General features: G+C 44.2%; 1 protein-coding gene across 3 annotated transcripts in view; it reads right to left on the bottom strand.

The window, feature by feature from the left end:
* Positions 1 to 22,248, bottom strand: part of FAM193A (family with sequence similarity 193 member A) — a 91,451-nt gene that overhangs the window by 8,990 nt on the left and 60,213 nt on the right. For all 3 annotated transcript variants that reach the window (XM_066573040.1, XM_066573042.1, XM_066573041.1), the window contains 9 exons: positions 20,535 to 20,688; positions 20,267 to 20,446; positions 19,300 to 19,548; positions 13,869 to 14,067; positions 10,954 to 11,226; positions 9,751 to 10,033; positions 7,937 to 8,123; positions 4,418 to 4,651; positions 3,812 to 3,961 (listed from right to left, as the gene is read on the bottom strand). In XM_066573040.1, coding sequence (XP_066429137.1) covers positions 3,812 to 3,961; positions 4,418 to 4,651; positions 7,937 to 8,123; positions 9,751 to 10,033; positions 10,954 to 11,226; positions 13,869 to 14,067; positions 19,300 to 19,548; positions 20,267 to 20,446; positions 20,535 to 20,688 — 1,909 coding nt within the window. The remainder of the gene's footprint in view (positions 1 to 3,811; positions 3,962 to 4,417; positions 4,652 to 7,936; positions 8,124 to 9,750; positions 10,034 to 10,953; positions 11,227 to 13,868; positions 14,068 to 19,299; positions 19,549 to 20,266; positions 20,447 to 20,534; positions 20,689 to 22,248) is intronic.

The raw sequence follows: 22,248 nt of genomic DNA, 5'->3' as shown, positions 1-22,248 counted from the left end.
GGCCCTAGTCCTGAAGGTGGCAGTTATACTACCTGCTGTCGGTCTACCAGTTTTTGGTCATTCAAGATGGGCAGTAATCTTCAGATTAGTCTAAAACTACTAATGCAGTGTGTGGATCATCAATGCCCTACACCGGATTTCTGATTGGCCAATAATGTTCATGTGATCAGCACTGGTCAATCAGGAGGCAGAGCAATCTTTGATGCCTCAAAACAGGCCTCCAAATGGCAGAGAAGAGCGGTGGGTATTATACATCAGTGATTGACAGCTACCCCCATATGTACAATCATACACATATAGTGGTCAATCACTCACGGCTCCGCCCATTGGACTGCTACCCCCACATGTACAATCAAACACAGATAGCTGTCAATCACTGATGGCTCCGCCCATTGGACTGTTCAGCTCAGAATGAGCAGAGAAAGAAATGAATAAGATACAAGTTATACCGAATTGGTCCCCATAAAGCTATATCTCAGTCTGCTCGGCTCCTCCTCCTCTATATAACATTTAGTTATATAGAGCCGTTTGAACAGAATGTTCAAGCTGACAGCTTCCCCTTAATACCTATTGCAAAATTGCTTTATTTTTTATTTATTGGGAAACCAAAATACTTTAGTAGCGAAGGTGGACCTAGTCTTTAAAAGGGTTGTGCCAAGTTCTAATTCACATAGGGCCTAATATTAACACCGCCGGTCCATTCACTTCAACGACAGCACCGGAGATTAGATAGTTCAAGTGCTTCACAGCAATCTCCAGAACGGTCACTGAAGAGTGTGGAGCAGCGTGACTTCTGCTCCATTTACTTAGGGAATCAACTAGACCCCCTTCTCAGGATCATGGGGGTATGGCATAAACAGACTGTATGCATCCCTGTTTTAATTCTAGTTTACTTCATGTCGTGACATTGTTAAAGCAAACGGTCTGATTCTATAGTTAAAAGGGGGTTTCCAGTGAAATACCATTGATGACCTATTCTCAGGATAAGTCATCAATAGTTGATCGTCCGGAGTCCGTCGCTCGGGACCCCGACCGATCAGCTGAGTAGGCGCATGCTGTCAGGGCCGCAAATACAGAGGTCGAAGCCGAAGCAGCAGATGTTTCTACGACGACCTCTGTGTAGTGGCCGGCACTTGTAACTGCAGACACGGCTCTCATTGAAATCAATGGGAGCTGTGCCTGCAGCTATAAGCACCAACCACTATACAGAGGTCGGTGTGTAGGCTTCCACTCCAACCTTTGTGTTAATGTGGTACTGACAGCATGTGCCCACTCAGCTGATCGGTCAGGGTCCTGAGCAATGGACCCAAGCTAATCAACTATTGATGACCTATCCTGATAACAGATCATCAATAGTATTTAACTGGAAAACCCCTTTAAAGTGTTTGCACTGTTTCATGAAACTTTTGACATGTCATAGCGACCTGTGAGCAGCGGGACTTCTACTAGCCAGTCTTCTGAGACCTTTGATCATTACAACAAGAGGGGCAAAAGCAGTCAGTTAAGCGCTGCACCTCTTCAGCAATGGTTGCTTCTGCTCAGGTGATGTATGGACTCAAAGCAGTGATACGTAGATGTATACAAAACCGCTCAGCTTCCCCAGGTAGAGTCGAGCAAAACCAATCATAGTTGAAAAAGCGCAGTGCTGGACGGCGTGCTTTAGCCCCTTTTTTCAGTAATTGTCAGGAATCTTAGACCCTGCTGTTAAAAACTTAGGCTATGTCACTATGTCAAAAATTTCATGAAGTGATTGGTGCAAAATAAAAAAACTTTGTCATGTTGTGTCTGACGGTGGCAGCCAGAAGAAAGAAATAAGATGGGCATAAACCATATTATAATTTATATACAGAAGCTGCGGCTTGAGTTACAACCTGTGGAGCATCAGAACACGGCAAAGAATAAGAACATACTGAAAAGGGGATTCTCATCTCTGGCCACCATGCCTACTTGTGTGTAAGCTGCAGCTAAGCCTGGCCTGGTTTATCCGAACAGCTGTAGAACCCGTTTTACACCGTTTCGGTAACTTCCATAGAGGTGAATGGGAGATGCGAAAACAGTGTAGAACAGCAAATCACGCTGTTTTTTTTAACTGCCAAATTTGAGGCACAGCATAGAGGACTGTGCTATGCAGTTTTCGTTAACACATTCACTATGTGAAGGATGAACAGTATAGAACAGTCAGTTTAGCAAAGGCGAGACAGGAAATGGTCATATGGGGGGGGGGGGGGGGGGGGGGGGGGGGAGTACACAAGACAGATCTGGGTCCCCGTGGTGGGAATGCCCCCTTTAAGAATAGCCAGCAGGAAACACTGGATGATTTAAGTCCAGAAACCAGTAGAATTATTAGTAGTTCAAGTGCAGACGATTGTGCAACCTCATCTAGTTCATATCAATATGCAAACTGTAAGGAAATGGTCTATTCACACTGGATTTGCATACTGAAATTTAGCATATGTTCCGGGAACTTTTGCCAGCTCATGCACTACTTTGGCACGCATATTATGACCAGAAGCTAAAATGAAGTCTGGTTGCTTGTTTAAGGCCAAGCTCACAAATCTGCATGTGGGTTTTGGTGCGGATTTTGATGCATTTTATTGAGCATTGCAAGGAATCAATTTTGCGGTAAAGATCTGTGGCATTTCTGCCCCAAATATTGCATGCTGCAGATTTCACAATTCGCACCCTTAATAGAATACACAGTAAGTGAATGGTGTATGTTGGAGGGAACCGGTCATCAATTTCCAATCTATTAAAACTGCCCCCAGTAGACAAATACTGACATATGAACAAAAAAAAACCCAACTTACTTCGTTTTGTTTATGGAAAATTGCATATCTGCACATTTACTGTTTTTATATTTCCCAAGTCAAATCTAAATGGCCGCAGGCTGGTCTGGTGAGCGGGCCGGACCGTGTCTGCTGGATGCAGTTTTTCACCTAAACGCACCCCTCTCTGCTGGTGTGACATGGAGACACAGTAGACGTCACCCAAGCAGCCAGCCAAATCTTACCCATGCACCAAGAACTTGCAGACTGGCGCATGCGCAGATCTGTCCCTTTTGTGGGTAGATTTGGCATGCCTATGTGCCAATCCGTAAAATTGATAACTCCGTGCAGGACATCTACTACTTCACTTTGACACACTAGGTTAGGCAAGAAACTGCATCCAAAAGAGACAGTCCGACCCATTAACTAGACCAGTCTTCAGATATCGGCATATGGCACAGGAAATAAAAAATAAGTATTTGTGTAGGTATGCGGCTTTCAACAAAACAAGCTGAGTTTTGGTTGCAGATGTCAATATTCTGCCGTTGTGGACCATTTATAGGGCTAGAAATTGTTAACCGCTTCCCTTTATTACCCTCATCCACTTAACCCTATATTGTACACTGACATTCTGCATGTGTGGACATACCCTATAAAAGGTTTTCATACAGTGGAGTTGTGATTTGTGTTTTTCCCGCTAAAACCAAAATGGGATCCACTTCGGGCTTTAACATCAGAATTCTCCCTCATCTCTACTGCAATTACAGTCCTCTGACATATCCAACATCCATTTATGGTTTGCATACAAAAAGGATGGAGTAAATGCAAGTAGTGGCTTAGTTTGTCACTGTGCGTTGCTGCTGGGGACATTGCACAGGTGGCTCATATGTATGTGTCACAATACAGTGGTGTACACAGCAAATATATACTGGTGGTGTAAACATAAAGACTGGAAGCACAGCAAGGATGGATACTGTAACCTGTGTTACGGTTTGGTACCTTGCACCTAAGGATGCTTCCCAGACACTGCTGGCCAAGATGCTAACCTGATGCTTTTCCGGTCGTTCTCGGTCCGGTTCAGCTTCTGCTTTGTCAGTCCGCTCCTCAGCCATGCTGGTGCAGGTTCCCTGCATGCTCCCTTCTGAGCCAAGCACATGGCTCACAATAAGATTCATAGCTGGGCTCGCCCCATACTCCTACGGGGGTAGCACAGGGGTAATTATATTAGCATCAATGAAAAATAAATTCTGCATTCATAAAATTATGAAAAAATATGCATTATATTAGTAGCAGACTCAATGTATAAATCGTGCTGTGAAACAGACTGACCTCCACATGGATGAGTCTAGGTGACACCACGGGGCCCCGTTCCATCATGGAGGGCAGGTTCCATCAGCACAGGCACAACAGGTCTGGCTGACATCACAAATGTGCACTTGTCGTCTGTGTATGTGTACATATAACAACCTGCAATTGTGTGTGGTGCGCAAACTAAAGGCGTACAACTGTGAGTGCTCTTCACAAGGCTAATAAGTGTGATATGCACACGTGTGGCAAGGACATCACGCACTTGTGTCATCCAATAATGAAGTCAAACGGTCTGTTGTGGGTCTACAAAGTAAGATTGTGCTGGTATATAGTGCGGAGCTCACCTTTCTTTGCTTGTGCCTGGCACGCTTGGCTGCCCGGGAGCTGCTGACTGGTTTGGGTTCGGAGCTATTGATGAACTGTACTAGGTCTTCCACCTTTCGATGGTCAACCACACCGGTTTCCCTTTCCAAGATCTGCTCTGGCTTTTTGGGCTGTTCTTCTTTCCTCTTCGTTAGCCGTAAACGGAGTTTCTCCCTCATTTCTGTGTAATTCCTACTGGTTGGCGCTGACGGAGGCTTTAAAAGTAAAGCACAATGCGTTAACCAAGCATGATGTCGGCACTGTACCATTACCAAGTACCATATATGCAAAGATTACCGTCTGCCAGATCCCTCAAATGTACAGAACCCCTTCCTGCTGTGGGGCCCTTTTTCACTTTCCTCCCTACTCTCAAAAAAGTCATAGCTCTTATTTTTCCGGTTATCTAGTCGCATGAGGGCTCGTCTTTTGCCAGACCAGTAATTATTTTTTAGTGGCATCATGTAACTTGCTTGAAAACAAACACTTCTTTGCGGTGAGAAATAAAAATGCAACAGCACCATTTTTGGTGGTTTGCTTTGATGACGCGCAAGGTGCAGTAAAAACAGTTACCTTTATTCTGTGGGTCATTTCTATATCAAATGTCCCCACAGGAGACTTGCAATCTTTTCAATGTTCATACAGTATAATGCAATACTATAGTACTGCATTATACTGTATTCTGACAACCAGTCTCTGAAGATATCCACATGCAATCATTCATAGCAGCTCTGGGGGCCTTCAGAAAGCCTTTAAATGGGGCTGTCAGAATTGGCAGTGGTATTTAAAGCGTCAGAGTTGCAAACTGCGTGAACACTGTTCGTGGCTGTTGTAGGAGGATGTCAACTGTCAAAAGATATCCAACACTTGCCATGCATGCAGCAAACTTGGCTTCTGAGCCAGCTTCATACACAGTCACCAGAAGTGCATCAGAAATGGGCTTAAGGGATATTACAGCTTTGGCAAAGGTTCTTTTGTAAAATTAAACCTAAAAATAAAAACCTTTCCAATACACAAACTTCATTCTTAACATTTTTAAAGATCTCTGCTTGCTGTCAATTAACAAGAACTTTCACTGGTTACCTCCAGTGGATAAACAGCTCTGGTAATGCCATGACAACTGCGTGGTGGATTTGCACAGGTAAAAATCTGCGACGGATTACGATACAAGACAAGTGAGATTTTACAAAGGTTTTTTGGTTTGTTTTTCTCAATCCATTGAGTGTAAAAAAAAAAATATATAAAAAAAATAAAAAAAATGAAGATTTGCATTGATTGACAGCAAGCAGAGGTCTAGAACTGATACAGAAAGAATACTGGAAAAGAACTCAAGAACAAACATATATAGAAAGAAGAACTAAAACACATGGGCACAAATAAGCAAGCCACATCATTTGGAGGATGGCCTGTGACTGGGTCACACTATATACCACCTTCCCCTGGTGGAGGTTTCAGGTTTCTAACTTACTATGACAGAGGGAAGCTGCTCACCTACCACAGTTTGTTCTTACAAGGCAGCCCACAGAGAGCCATGTTTAAGCCAGGGACGCTTGTGATGAACCGTATGGACGTCTCGCTTGATGCTTACTTGACAAGGTTGCCCAAAAACACTGCAGTATCTTGAAAAGCCCACATAAACAAGTGTTTAGTACCTGTCTAGGACATAACTCACCGTGGGGGGCCCAAACAAATTACTGGAAGATAGGAGAGTGGGTTCACCACTTCACAGACAATTGGGATGAAGCTCAACTTTCTAATGGCCCTTTTACATGGGCCAACAATCGGTTGAATGACTGCACGAGCGCCGCCATCACCGCTAAGGTAATCAGCGCTTGTGCAGAGCGTTTATACACAGATTTCAGCGCTGGATCACGGGCTTCTGGTCCGCTTGTTACTCATCGCTTCACTTCCTCGCTTGAGCGAATCATTAGGTGTAAATGGCCAATAAGAGGCCAATAATCAGGACCGAGTGCATAATAGACAGTTGCATCGTAGCCATGACTTCTGCTTTATAATTAAGTGGAAAATACTGTTAATCAGTAAATTCACAGCTCCAAGAAAAAAATAAAATAAAATTAAGGGAACACTTATACATCGGATCTCAATACATCATGGCGTCTCTGGACTTTCACATCTGCTTAGTGCAGCGTTTCCCAGCTCTGGTCCTCATGGACCCCCTAACAGGTCATGTTTTCAGGATTTCCTCAGTATTGCACAGGTGATGTAATTCTTGTGAATGCCTCAGACATTGCCACAGGGGTTCTTTGCATAGGATATCCTGAAAACATGACCTGTTGGGGTGCCTTGAGGACCGGAGTTGGGAAACACTGGCTTAGTGTGAAGCTGCTCTTCTCTGTGAAGAGAATGCCAAAAGCGGACCTGCCAATTCTAGTGTTCTCTAGCTAATGCTAATCGAGCTGCACGGTGCTGGGCTACAGGAGGTCAGAAACTCAGTTTGTGGCAATTTGGTCCGAAACATATATTACTTGGCTGGAGTTCATTTTTTTAGGGTTCTGGCAGTGCTCTTTCTGTTCCTCATCACACAAAGCAGCAAATACCAGTCTTGATGCTGGGTTGATGTCCTTCTACGGCCCTGTCCAGCTCTCCTAGTGCAACGGTCTGTGTCCTGGTATTCGCTCTATTGCCTCGGGACACAGCAAGCCTTCCTATGACAGCACATGTGTATGTGCCATCCTGAAGGAGCAGGACCATCTAGACAACCCGAGTGGGCCGCAGTTACCACCACATGCTACCAGTGGTAACCAAAACACTAGCAAAACTAAAGAGTCAAAAGGAGAGGGAGAAATGTCCGTGGCCACCACGTGCAAAACGACTCCCTTTTTAGAAGATATTTTGCTGTTCCTCTCCGTTACTCCTGCTGTCACTTTCATTTGCACTAAAACTGACTCACAATCACTTCTGCTTTTAACTGGACAAGTTGATGTCCCCGAAGTCTAAGTGACTTAGGGGTTGTACTGAGATGCTTAAAGGGGTATTCCAGGACTTTGATGACCGAACCTCAAGGACAGGTCGTCAATAGTGGATACAGGGTCCACTGCTTGACATCCCCACCGTTCAGCTGATCGCTCGGCCCACTGGCAGCGCAACTAGCCAGACCCAGTCGTTTCTCAGCCCTGGAAGTGTAATTGCTGGCTTCACTGCCCTTTAACTAAATGGGGAGTGCTGCCTTCTATTACACTTCTAGCTCCTCGTTGAGGTCAGGGACAGACGTCTCGTCCTAACTGCAAAGACGAGACCAAAGTATAACAGGAGGCAGCGTTCCCATTGATTTCAATTGGAGTGAAGCAGTCTATTACACTTCTGGTGCTGAACTAACAGGCCAAACGATCAGCGGGCAACATGAGGAGGGTCCCTGTCAAGCATCTATTATTGATCTATGCTGAAGAGAAGTCATCAAAGTCTCGAAATAACCCTTTACATGTCTCCTTTACATTTTTTGAGCAGTGTATATACATATCTTTATACATTAAAAAAACCCTCACCCCTCCATGTCCGAAGAACTCGCAGTAGCAGCAGTCACAGTATTTGCCCTCTTTCTGATTGGTGGACGTCGATGTGCTGGAGCTGTGTTCGGAGCAGCTGTCCTCATCCTGACTCTCCTCCCCATCGTATTGCTGGTGATCGTATGCAGCGTTGTTTTCACACCGATGACCCTCACAGTCAGGATCACTGGAAAACAAACAGCTCCTGGTTAAAACAAAGTCTGGAAACTTCCCATTCAGTGACAAAGTTTATGTAGAGAGGAAACTTACTAATTTAAAAGACCATCATAAGGTCCATTAAGATGGGACGACTGTCGGGCAAACAATGCCCAACACTCGTCCCTGTGTCCCCTCGCTCCTGTGCTGTTGTACGGAGGTTGAAGCGCTGGCTCGCTCACAGAGCGGTCAGCAGGGGGCGGGCCGGCTGCAGGAGATTTCTCTCCTCTCGCTCCCCCGCCCCTCTCCATTGACTTAATATAGCTGCTGTTCAGTACTGAACGGCTGCTATTTACATTGAGCGATCAGCTAATCGTCCATCGTTTTTGCAGCACAGACGATGGATGATGGGTTGATCGCTCAGTGTAAATAGCAGCTCTTCAGTATTGAACGGCCGCTATGTTAAGTCAATGGAGAGGAGAGGGGCAGGGGAGTGCACGGAGAGAAAGCTCCTCCAGCCTCCCCGCTGTGAACCAACGATGCTAGCTCCTGTGAAGGTGCACTGGAGCTAGTATATGCGAGGATGAGTGTTGGGCATAGTTTGCATGACATTTGTCCAGTCTAAATGGGTCTTTAGATTTTACCAAGCAAATGCATACATAGACATTCTGACAATGTCTCACATGCGGTTCAATGCAGCATATAAAAAACATGGGTGGAGTTCAGCTTAACACCTTAATAATCCTAAAACACACCTTTTTACAGAGGCTATGGTATTGTAGCTCAACCCCATGCACTTCAATGGAGCAGAACAGCAATACCAAATACATGGATAGGTGTGGCACAGTTTCTGTATGAATCGACGCACAACCTCATGAGTAGAGTAGACTTTAGTAGTGGGGTTCTTAAAGTAAAATGTCCATCCATGCAAATCACTCTGCTCTTTGGAGTTTTAATGGGCCCAAACGTTAGTGCTTAATTTCTTACTATATCTTTACAACGTTGAGATTTTTTTTTTTGTTAGAGCTTTAAATCCCGTTTAAACATACAGTTAGAAGGCTTATCCATAAGGCGGCTTAAAAGAAATTAAAAATTCTAAATTAAAAAAAAATTTCTAAGTGATCCAATAATAATAGCCAGACTCACAAAAAGAAAGAAGAAACTTAATGCAGCATTTTGAGACCAATCTAAAGTTTGCAAAAGATTAATAATCTTGCATCAAAAGGTCTCTAGGCAAATACTATTGATTACCCATCCTCAGGGTAGGTCATCAATATAGTTGATCAGCTGGGGTCAGCCGCCCACTGTCGGCACCCTAATACACAGAGGTAGGAGCAGAATCAGATAGCTCCAGCCCTTGAGTAATAACCGATGCTTGTAATTACAGACACAGCGCTCATTGACCTGAATGGGACCACAGCCTGCAATTACCAATGCCAGCCATTACACAGGGGTCGGAGCCGTCTGTTTCCACTCCAATCCCCAAGTATTGAGATGCTGAAAGCGGGCACCCGACCAGCGGACCCCAGTTAATGAACTGTTGAGGACCTTTCATTGAGATAGGTCATGGAGTATTTACGTTGAAAACTCGTTCTAAGCTTTTGTAGCATTTCCACCATATTTTGCAACGGCGAGACCGACAAAAACATGCACTTTACCTGCAAACACTGGGAGGGGCGCTAAGAGTGCTATCTGTAACAGACGTTGGAGGAGCAGCAGTGGAAGGACAGAAACCTAAGTGTGGATCCACAAACCCAGGAGCGGTGGCAGCTGTTTTGGGGAAAGGTTGAGGATTAATATTTGGATGGTGCGGAGTGGAGGCTGATGAGTGTGTAGCAGGAGACAAGGAGGGAAGAGCCGCTAAGCTCGTTGGACTGTTTCTTGGTGCAACTGGTGTAGACGGATGCCTATGTTCTTCTTTAATGTTGTGAAATACATCACCTGAAATGATCAAGAATATTTTTTAAAAAAACAGTAAAACAATGCAGAATTGTAAGAATGTCATTCAAAGCAGAAGCGATCAGACTTAAAAGGAATCTGTCATGTCCCCATTGCATTATAAACTAAGTTATGGTGCAGTTAGGGGATGTGACAGGGGAGGCAGGTGATTTTATTTTTTTTTTATACTCACCCCCTCCCACGATACAGCATGTCCCGGCTCCCTGTCATGTTCCCCAACAGCACCATAACTTAGTTCATGGTGTGTGTGAAAATGTAACAGGTTCCCTTTAAAGGGACTTAAATATAACTACCTTCCACATGCCACTAGAGGGAGCTTATGTGCAAGTTATTACTTTAGTTTTGAGCTCAGTGTATAACTATAAATATATAAAGTAAGCGCCCTCTAGTGGTAGCCAGAATTGTGTCATTTAACTAAATAGCTATTCGACAGATTCTATGTAGGCTTCCATAAAAACTGTAGCTCTTTTAGTTTGCTATAGTTTTAGCTTTCCCTTAGTAGCATTGGCCACTTTACGTGGACTCTGCCACGTCTCTAGAGATGGAAGCCTTCCTCCCCGCCACTCACCTATAATGCCATGCAAGCTAATTCATGAATGGCAGTGAGTGAACGCACAGAAGAGCCTGGGACGTACGGAACTTTCTATGTCGCAGCGAAGGACACACCAGCGCACCTCCGTTTATTTCAATAGGACAGCGGGTGGTAGCAGAGTTGGCCAGCGCCGGCGGTCGCACTGAAGGGAATGATGTGCACGCACGTCCTCCATTTGGAACAGGTCGTGGACTCTTAAGATATCGGCCGTCTTGAGACAGCCCCTTTAAGTGTAGCAATCATCGGCGACGAACAAGCTTGAATGCGCGCCGGCCATTGCCCGGTGATGAACATGCAGCTCCCGGCTCACCTATGGAAGAAGGCCTCTTGGATGACACTTTGAACTGGTTACTGCTAGACTGTACGGTGGTTGCTGTGCAGGAAACGGACGAAGTTGCTGAGGAGGTTGCCATGACAACCTTGTTTGCTTCTATAAAGGCATCCTGGAAATTATAAAGACATTTCTTTTTGGCAGTGTTTTTCTTCTCTTTAACGTCCGGTACCGTCGTGGCCTCACTGCTGGATGTGGTAGGAAGTGTTTCTGGTCTAATTTCTGGGAGGGCTGGTCCTAAAATGTCCCCTCCTAGAAAGCAAGAAAATAAATAAATAAATTCTAGGCTCAAACCTTGTACAAATATCTACTCAGCTTTAATTATTTGTAAGAAGATGTCTTGACGTGATTTAACGAGCACAGGAGCCGTTTTATCAGTGCTAAGCGCAAAGGAACATCTAAAGAAAGATCATTTTGCAGCTATTAGAAATCGAGCTCAGGTAATTAAGATAATTGTAATTAAACAGTACCTGCACTTCCAGAAAACATCTGACATGTCAGAGACATAGGTATTGATAGGATCACTAGAACGAGGGGGCTACAGCGCTCACCTGAGCCCTCTGCCCCCTCGGCTAGGTTTGTTAGGTTCCGTCACAAATATTCACTTAATGGGGTACCGCTGGGGAAAAGGGATATGGAAAAGGATCTGGGGGTATTAGTGGATAATAGACTAAACTGGAGTAACCAATGCCAGTCAGCTGCTGCAAAGGCAAATAAAGTCTTGGGGTGCATTAAAAGAGGTATAGGGGCGAGGGATGAGAACATTATCCTTCCATTATATAAGGCACTTGTCAGGCCTCACATGGAATACTGCGTACAGTTCTGGTCACCGGTGCTCAGGAAAGATGTTGCAGTGCTTGAGGGGGTTCAAAGAAGGGCAACTAAACTAATACATGGAATGACGGGACTGGAATACCCAGAGAGGCTATCCAAATTGGGACTATTTACTCTAGAAAAAAGAAGGTTAAGAGGCGACCAAATAACCATGTATAAGTACATGAGGGGACAACACATGGATCTCTCCCGCGATCTGTTTACACCAAGGACCACGACGGTAACAAGAGGGCATCCGCTACGATTAGAGGAAAGTAGGTTTCATCACCAACACAGAAAGGGGTTCTTTACTGTAAGAGCAGTTAGACTGTGGAACTCTCTACCGGAGGAAGTGATGATGGCAAAATCCATAGAGGAGTTTAAAAGGGGACTTGATGTCTTTCTGGAGAAGAAGGATATTACAGGATATAAATCTTAGGTTAATTGTCAATCCTGGTATACAGGCAGGTAGGTACTATTAGGGGTTGATCCAGGGAACAGTCTGATTGCCATTAGGGAGTCGGGAAGGAATTTTTCCCCCAAAAGGGCTAATTGGCTTCTGGCCTTGGGGTTTTTTGCCTTCCTCTGGATCAACACAGTAGGACAGACAGGCTGGACTAGATGGACAATGTCTTCATTCGGCCTTACATACTATGTTACTATGTTACTATGTCTGCTCCCATGAGCTGAAGATGGCCTCAGTGGTTGTAAACCTCATCCAACAAATGCCAGGGAGCCATGGAGCTAGCTACTTCTTTTCGGCAGACATATACAGTAGAGCACATTATCGGCCACTGCTCCATTCACAGGCCCCCTGTCATCGCGATTAGTGAGGGTCCACCATCAATCACCGTTTTACACCTCTCTTGTGGATAGGGGATAACTGCTTCCCAACATACACATATGACGGGTGCCAGGTATCATTGTACAGAGAGTTCAGAAGCAGAGCCTGCTCTAAACATAGCAGCATACCGTGTTTTCCTGAAAATAAGACCTACCCCAATAATAAGCCTGGTCCTTATTTTCAGGGATGGCTTGAAATATAAGCCATCCACTGAAAATGAGCCCTATCTACACTAGATTTTAAAAAAAAAACAAAACGGTGGCACTCACCTAGTCGGCGGCATCCCGATCCCTTACGCTGGTCCTTGGCACTGCAGGAGGCTGCTGTCTCCGCTGTGCTGACAGCATTCTCTTCCTGGTAACAGGGATTTGAGTACCCCGCCTCCAGCAAGCAAGTGCCATGATTGGATCAGGAGTTTTACTGGCTTGGCCAATGAGAGCCGGCGCTTGATCATTCACAGCCATTCAGTGAATGACATCCCTGAATGTCTGATTGGTTCATCGAGCGCTAGCTCCGATTGGTTGAGCCAGTGGCACTCGTGATCCAATCACAGCACTCGCAGCCAGCCACAGCGCCGGAGACCAGCACGAGGTCCATAAGATATGCATTGTATTGAGTGGGCGACACTATTCCATACCATAAAAAGAAAAGGTATACCTAGGACATAAGGAAACATGGTAGTATGTTAGGCTGAAAGACGACAATGTCCATCCAGTTCAGCCTGTTTCCATCCCTCCTTGATGAGGATTTAGAGGAAGGCAAAAAAAAACAAAAACAATGGGGCAGAAGCAAATTTAGCCCATTTGGGGGGGGGGGGGGGGAATGTTCTTCCCGACTGCACAGTGGCAGTCAGAATAACCCCTGGATCAACACTCGAGAGTGTCTGCTATTTGACAGCTAACCAGAAGCCACAATTGTGAGGCCCGGAGACAACTGACAACGGCATTTAAAAAGGTGCCACCCTAGCAGCACGCCGGGGCTAGTTTATTAAATGGTGCCACTGAAAAATACAACTCATGAAAATACGAGCTCCCTTCTAGATAGGTCACCTGATAAAGTCATGAATGTTTTGAAAATGGGGATGGAAAAATGAAGATGGAAAAATGAAGACCATTAGAACAAAAAAAAGCGGCAGCAAGAAAGGGTTAAATCTTGGCATAACTCCCTTAAGTTATTCAGTAAACCGAACTCCCCAGAGCATAAATGTTAACAGTAAGGAGCTCCACAAGTAACTTACCAGCCAAGGGGTCTGGTAAAAAAGACGTTGGATTCCAGTTCTTCTCATTCATCATTTCGGAATTCCATAGACTTATAAATTTTGACCCGTTCCACTCAGGAGAATTGCCAAAACACGTGGGGTATATGTGATCTTGTAGAGAGGCGTTGAACACTTGATGTTTATTTGTGTGATTTTGGACACTTGTTGGTGGCAAGGCCTAAACAAAAAGCATGAAAAAACACACTAAATCCCAGACATAAGCACAAAAGTACAGTCACTTCTTACATTTAGGCCTTATTCATGACTGTATTTACACAAGTAGAAGTATTGGATTCCAATGCATTCATTCACATGTACAATTTTTGGCCGTGTAAAAAGGGGGGGGGGGGAATCCCGTCTGGAAAAATAGCACATTGGTGATCGGTTTCAGTCGCTGACTTTATACACTGCATGAAAAGATAGGTCTTACCCCATCTTTTGCTGAAATACGCAGGAAGCTTCAATTCTTCATTCATGCGATTATACGACGCATACGGGCAAACACAAAAACCGTGTACGGTGGTGTGAATAAGGCCTCCGGTAAACTGTTCTTATTGTGTACCGGAGTCAGGGGCTGTTAACAATTCACTTTCAGCCCCTATATCAAATATGCGCCAGGAGAATCTCCCAACATAGACATCTAATGGAAGGCTGCAATGTATCCCAATGTATCCCACTGTACAGGCAGACTGTGGGACGCGGCCCATAAGATATGCATTGTATTGGATGGACAACACTATTCTATACCATAAAAAAGGAAAAGCTATACCTGCCCAACATAGGACATAAGGAAACCTTTTCATCCACTGTGGGAGAGGTCCAGAAAAAAAGTGTAGGGCAAGACGTGGAAATATACATACACACATTACTCAGGCCGCCTGCACACGGGCGGAAGTCCCGCGGTAGTATTTCCCGCGGGATTTCCACCATTGAAAGTCTGCATAGGAGTGCATTACAATACGCATTCCTATGCAGACGGCCGCGGTTTGGCTGCGCGAAATCTCGCACGGCAAAAAAAACGCGGCATGTTTTATTTTTTGCGGGGCTCGCACTCACCCGGCCACCGGCTCCGGTCCGCGCATGCGCCAGCTGCGCAGCAGCCGGCACATGAAAGAGCCGGGGCCGCCAGGCGCGGGTGAGTACGCGCTCGTCCCTGCAGGCTCTTGGGTCGGGTCCTGCGGCGAGAATTCTCGCTGCCGGATCCGACCCGCTTGTCTGCAGGCGGCCTCAATCATCCGTATTTACCCCCAGAGGGCAGCCAAACAACAGAACGGCCCTATGAAAGCCTAGGATTGGTGTTAAGGATAGAAGTGGAAGATCAGACAGCAGACATGACAAGGTCTATATTAATAGGTTTCCGCTTGCTTTGCAGACATTTAGGCCGTTAAATATTCATTATCTATTCGAAAAGCTTTATTTACACCCAGACAAAATTCTCTTCATTTACATAGCAAATGTCATTGGTTGTTTTCAGGAGCAGAAAATCCCAATATCCTAAGACAGTGCCCAATGCAGTACTACATAGGAGTTAAATGGGTCTTATGTTACTAAAGAGTATAAAATGACAAGTTAGAGTTGCTTTTTTCACCAGTTTAGCACCAAGCGCTGTAAATATATGGCATTTAGTAAGAAGGAATACAGTGTGGGATTAACCCTTTCCAATCCACCGTCTGACATCCGAAGACATTCTGACTGAAGGCCGTGCAGCTCCGATGTTGGAAGACGTCTGTCAGGGTATTCTTACTGTATATTTCTGGCCGCTCTAGCCAGCAGATGGCGCCATTGTATAATGGCAGAAAGAGAAAGCCCCCTAGGAAACCCTGAATCCAAAATTGGATTGCAAAGGGTTAAAGCTCCCGCAATCTAGAAGCGGCAGGTAGGAAACAGTAGAGGACCTGGCTTCTGACTTCTCTTGCAGGCTACATAGCACAATGTCATTTCCTTTATTGGTCCTAGAGACTAGTCCCTGGGGCTGCTGGTTCTTAGAAGACTCAGTTCAGCCTTGGCGGTGGGTATTGTCACTACAGGAGTAGGTTTTCCCGTCTAACTGGAGCGCCTATAGATGTCCCAGTTACAGTGGAAAACAGCTAAGTAAAAAGAAAAAAAAGGCATATGTGGGGGCACGCATGTTAAAAAAAATTAGTTACAAAAAAAACAAAAAACAAAAAAAAAACCCAATACCCATGCCACTAATCAGTCGCCATGCCGCCCTGTAATTCAAGACTCTACAAATTATATATCAAAACATCCAAAACAAATCTGGAAAAGAATTTCTGTATTTTAGCAAAAATCTATTTTAAAGATGAATTATAAAAAAAAAAAAAATTAAAGAAAATTTTGTACACATTACCCTGAACAAAAACAAAAAATGTCAGAAGGGGAGAAAATAAAAAAAAGGTATTAAAATAGCAAGCGTTTCGGTAATGAAAACATCACACGTCTAACATCGCTAAGAATTTTCTGGGGTTTTACAATCAAAACACACGTGGTTACTCTATAAGAACCAACTGGCCAAAACTTTTGACATGTCTCTGACATGCTGAACGTTTCTGATCAGTGGTGATCCAGCTGTTAAGACCCCTGAAAATCACTAGAACAAGGTGGCTTTTCCTGGCAGCTGAGACTGCCTGCATAGAGGTCCATAGGCCTTTATGAGGGCTGTCTTTGTTCTAGCAATCAGTAGGGGTCCTGGCAGCAAGACCCCCACTGATAAAAACTTGACATATCTCAATGACATGTCAAAAGTTGATGAAAAGTGTCGTTCCTCTTTAAAGGGGTTATTATACCTATGCTGACCCCGATTTCGATTCGAGAACGGGACTAAGGGCCCACAGTTCTCGGTTTAACCTTACCTTTATAATCTACCCGACAAGTTTTAAAAGTAATTTAGTTCTGATACAAGTAGAAGCATTTTTTTTTGTAAAGGAGTTTCCATCTCGACCAAACGCCCCCAACAACAAGGCGACTGGAATGATGGAAACGAAGCTCAGCTGAGCGATGGGAGCTACAGCAGCATAGCACAGCGAGCTCCTGAGTGCAACAAACAGTGTAGCTCGATGCTATGCCATTTGTGTAACTCCGATTGAATTACACAAACAGCATAGTGCAGACCGCTTGATTTCTGTCCTTCTGACCAACCCAGGCCATTGTATTCAGGGTAGTTGGGACAATTAAGGCCACAACTCAAAATTGGTTTACGCCCCAGGGATGGGACATGCACCCATGAGTCTGAGAGGGGAATACTTAGTTTAAACCGGACAGCAATTTTTTTTCTCATTTTACTCCACTTAAAACAATAATTCTCAGCACCGTTATATGGTACATTAAATAATTCCATTGAAAAATACAACTCGTTCTGCAAAAAACAAGCCCTCATACAGCGACATCGACGGATAAATAAAGGAGTAACAATTTTTTTTAAAAGGGGGAAGAAAATAGGAAAATGAAAAAAGTGTGTGTGTGTGTGGGGGGGAGATTGCTCACTAAGGGGTTAAACAAGGTTTTAGATACTGATTGACCTTGAACACTTGCCATCAACTGATGCAACTGTAGCGCAAAGTTGAGTCACGAAAAAAAGTGTGCGCGGGCGTACATTAGTCTAGCCCAGCTCCGGCTTCTGCTGTGCGAGCCCGATGTTTGAGGTGTCATAAAATAGGATATAATAAAACCTCAATATTCGTTTACGTGTCGGCCTTTGAAGTTTGGAAATCTCGAAAACTTAAAAAAAAATGATTAAATATATACATACAAAACACCAGAAGAATTCTAGAAAACGTCAACAGCAAGACAATCGAGAGATGGGGACTCCAAGCCGACTCGGATGTCTGATGCGGAGGGCCAAGGGGCTCAGCAGAAGCACCTTAAAGTTAAAGCACTACGTACGCCCGGGTGAACAAGTGTCGGATGAGTGTGCACCAAGTACGGCCGCTGTTCAGTTTGACACAAAATAGTATTTCTGATGACAAACATTTCATTATCCAGTGATGGAATTAAACCAATGGAGGTGGATAATGAGCCAGAATCATCAGTGAGTGCACCAAATGTGATGTGTGGAGCGGTATGAAAATTCTTTAAGCTATTGTACAAAATTATTTACTTCTGGCCATATGGCCACACTGATGCCTTAAAAATAGCGGTCATGTCCTGACATATCTGACCACTTTTTAAAAAAAATATATACATTTTCTTTAACCCCTTAATGACGCGGCCCCTTTTTCTTTTTTTTATTTTCGTTTTTTTCCTCCCCCCTTCAAAGAAAATTCTAGCACCTTTATTTATCCATCGACGTCGCTGTATGAGGGCTTGTTTTTTGCGGGACGAGTTGTATTTTTCAATGGTGCTATTTAAAGTACCATATAATGTACTGAAAAACTTTTTGAAAAAATTCTAAGTGGAGTAAAAGGAAAAACAAAACGACATTTTGCCATCTTTTAGTGCCGCGCAACCGCTCTTCATACATACCCCGCCGCTCCATGACGTGCCGGTATGTCATGGAGCGGTAACAGGTTAAGCAGTGTATGAGAGTTTAACAACCACACTCCCATTATCAACCATTGTAGTGTACTTTGATGCAGATTCCTCATTCAGATGTGCAAAATGAGGGGCTTTTTACATGGACGGACAATTTTTTTAAAATTTTTTGCTTTCTGAAAATCAACAAACACAAAACAGCTCAGTGATCGGCAGTACATCTCCCTTTGCTAATAGAGAGATGTACAGCTGACCTGGTGATAACAATCATTTATCCCCATATCAGCAATTCTCAGCCTCTGTAAACAAAAGCAAATGAGTGATCGCTTACGTCAGGCTGAGAATTGGCCCGTGTAGAAGCACTTAAACACTTTCGATAGCCATAAGCTCATTGAGCTGCAGCGGTGCCGTTACCCGACCCATCAAGTGCAATCAATAGGTGGAAGGCGCTAAAATAAATGGGTTAACTTAAATGTCACAATCACTGTTGTAGGAGTTGGCAAAAACAAATCAGGCTTTGGTAAGGATGTACTGTTCATCAATGAATAGCCGTGTATCTAGACCCAGTTATGGGCTATTTACAGGTAACCATTATCACTCAAAATCGTAACGAATTTGCGCAATAATCGTGATGTGTAAATGCAAGAGACAAAAAACAACTCACTATTCATTCACTGGATCGCTGGCTTCTCATTACATGTAAATGCTCCCTGCTCAAGCGATTTACATAGAAGGTGAAGCACTGAGCCAGAAGCCCCCAATCCAGCGATAAGTCATTGAGCGTAAGCGCACTGAACCAGCGCTAGCGACCTTGGCGGTGAAGTCAGCGGTCATGCAGTTGTTTAAACGACTTGTCAGCCCATGTGAAAGGGCCATTAGCAAAGGGCTACATCTAGGCCCAGATAAATGAATACTCATAGGCTTTAGCAACAGTACTTACCTTATTGTGTGCAAACGGAGAGGCATAGAGTGTAGGATGGATTAGAGGTCTGGGCAAGTGAGGGATTGTATGTAAGGGTAAATGTCCATGAATGTGGGGATAGAGGTGAAGTGCTGGGTGCGCTGGCTTGTCAGGATTAACAAACTGATGTCCAGTTGGGAGACGTCCAGCTACTAGTGCAGATGGAGAAAGGCCGGAAGCTTCCTGTTTACATACGTGACACTCACAAGTATTTGGTATAGGTTCTACCTACAACATACAAAAATAAAAAATGCTGTCAGACCATTGAAAAAAAAACACTTGACAGATGTGTGAGCTTGTTACAGTCCTCCTGCCTAATCCCTGCTACAGTCACAATAATTACAGGTGCAGCCCATGCAAAAGACAGCTGACCTGCCTAAGAGTTTATACATGTAGCACCGTTATCACATACAAGATCAGATTGGTAGAATGTACATGGGGTTTAAAGAGGTTTGCCAGGCATTCTCTACTGATCAACTATCCTCAGGACAGGTCATCAATACCTAATGGTCTAGGGTCTACCGCTTGGAACTCCAGCCAAATCGGCTGTTTAGGCTCCAGCAGTCTGCACCATAACAGTGTACAAAGAAGAAACATACAGCTCTGTAGTGCAATTAGCAGGATTGACCAATACCCAGGGGTCAGAGAGATGTGCTTCCACTCAGGCCATTGTGTTGTGGCACCAACAGCTGATCTATCAAAGTTTGGTGCATTGTATCAGTACCGGCATGTGGCCACTGGCTAATAGCTAAGGAAATGAAATAAGCAGCTCATTAGAGAGGTGAGGAACCTCTTATTAGACCAGAACTATGTTGTATTGATATAAAACTGAAAAACTCCTTTAAAACTAAATGTCAGCCGAGCCACAATAATGCATTCTCATTTACAACTCAATTTGCCAGACATGGGCTTCATCTCCTGAACAGGGAATGAGGACATGCATCACCTGTGGGCTGAGGTATGAAGGAGGGGGGCTGTCCATTTTTCCGCCTTCCTTCCTAGGTGACCTCTTCCCAACATGAACGTCTTCCTTTGCCATTTCTGGCTGCTCACTGCCGCTCTCCCCATCTGCTTCTTCATCGTCGGCCTCTGAGGAGCTGCTGCTTGTGCTGCTCACTGAAGGAGACTGTAAGACAGAGACCACTAGTATTTGGTTTCTCCAGGGAAGACCAAAGCCATGAGACGAGTTCTAAGCGCCAAAGAAAATGGCATACCTCATCTTTCAACGCCATGTTTTCACCGCCACCATTGAGCTCACTGTGAATTCCATTCATGTTGGCCACAACATCTGCATCATCGTAGTTGGCCAGGGGGTAAATATCAGCAAATTTTGCTGATAAAGGGGCGCCATCTTCATCATCGCTACCGCTGTTAAAAAAAAAATCCAGTTAGATCAAGTTCAACCGTAAATAAAGCTTGAACAGACTTTACTGGTATAGACAAAACCTTATTTTGTAAGAGCAAAGCAATAGCATGGATCCAGCTGCTTGACACCCACACCTTGATTTTCTCAGCGATTCCTTCAATAAAGCTATAAGTGACCTCAAACGACATCTGTAGCCCTTATTTATATTATATGGCTCTCGAATCTTGGTACTAAAGAAAAAAGGTCCAAGTCACATGGCCTGTTCCCAATTAGCTAAGCATGCCCTAGGGCTATTGATTGCTACATTACAGAGATAGGATATGGCATACAAAGCTATGGCAGTGTCCTACAGTAGTGGCTAGGGTTGGACATTGACACAAATATCGATAGTATCGACTATCACTGAACAAACTATTGATTATCGAAAATATCGGTGGAAAACTTGATATTTCGATATATCGACTTTTAAATGCTGTATAAAAATAAAACAGGTCGAGGGTTAATAAAGCAACACAGAAAAAAATGTATACTTTTCTTTTAAAACTTTCAACTGTTGACTTTATTATTAACTTCTAATTATTAACATGAAAATATATTAAAGTTACAAATGAAAATGGTAACTTGTAAACAATGCAGGGCCTGGTAACGCGAACGCAGCGCCCCGAACGCAATTGTAATTGCATTATATGGGTCTCCTATCTTTTCTATGGGCACTGCCTTCGCATTAGATGCTGAACACACGACATGTCGCGTCTCCTTTTCTGGACGCGACCATCGTGCGTTCACCACAACCCTCCATCTGCATGTGGAAATGGTTTCATGTGGAAAGCATTGCCCACAGCCATCCCGTTAGACACGAGCGTTCACAGCCTGCGTCTAACACGATGAACAAACCTAAGTGAAGAAGGGGCCTAAGACCCCACTTGTTCTGAGAGTCGTTGTGCCTGGAGCAAACCTGATTGGTAACAAAGAGTCACCTGACAGTTTCCAAAAGTTTCTAGAACTTGTTTATAAGTTCATTAGTGCCTCGAGCAAAACTACATCCTGTGCCAACACAAGGGAAAGGGCGGAATGTAAAGAAAGATATCCTAGTCACCTGACCACAAGACACGTCTCCTTTACAAAAATCGATATTACATCACCTTAAACTATCGATGTTACCGATATATCGGACATAAAATATCGATGAAAAGTATCGCCAAAGCATTAGCGATATATCGATATTTCTGTTTTCGATGTCCCAACCCTTGTAGTGGGATGAGTCAAAAGTCAGGGCCATCTGGAATATCTTCTGAATGAAAACAGATACGAAATAGGTAACTTAGTAGAACACTTCCGGACCGACCACACTGTCTTCTGTGTGTCCCGACTTGACCAGATTCGAACACTAAAGCATCACATGCGCATAGGATGCTCAGAGTTTGTGTCTGGAGACCTACGGTCAGGCCGACACACACTTCTGCACTCGGCAAGTGAAACAAATGGTGCAGAAGACAGTACAACTGGGCCATTATATAAGTGGGGGAAAACTTTTTGGCACTATGGTGGTAACTGCTTGCCAT

Source organism: Eleutherodactylus coqui, chromosome 7 (genome assembly GCF_035609145.1).
Source record: "Eleutherodactylus coqui strain aEleCoq1 chromosome 7, aEleCoq1.hap1, whole genome shotgun sequence".
Classification (NCBI taxonomy): Eukaryota; Metazoa; Chordata; class Amphibia; order Anura; family Eleutherodactylidae; genus Eleutherodactylus; species Eleutherodactylus coqui.
The sequence above is the reverse complement of the archived record's forward strand: the minus strand, read 5'-3'. Positions and strand labels throughout refer to the sequence as shown.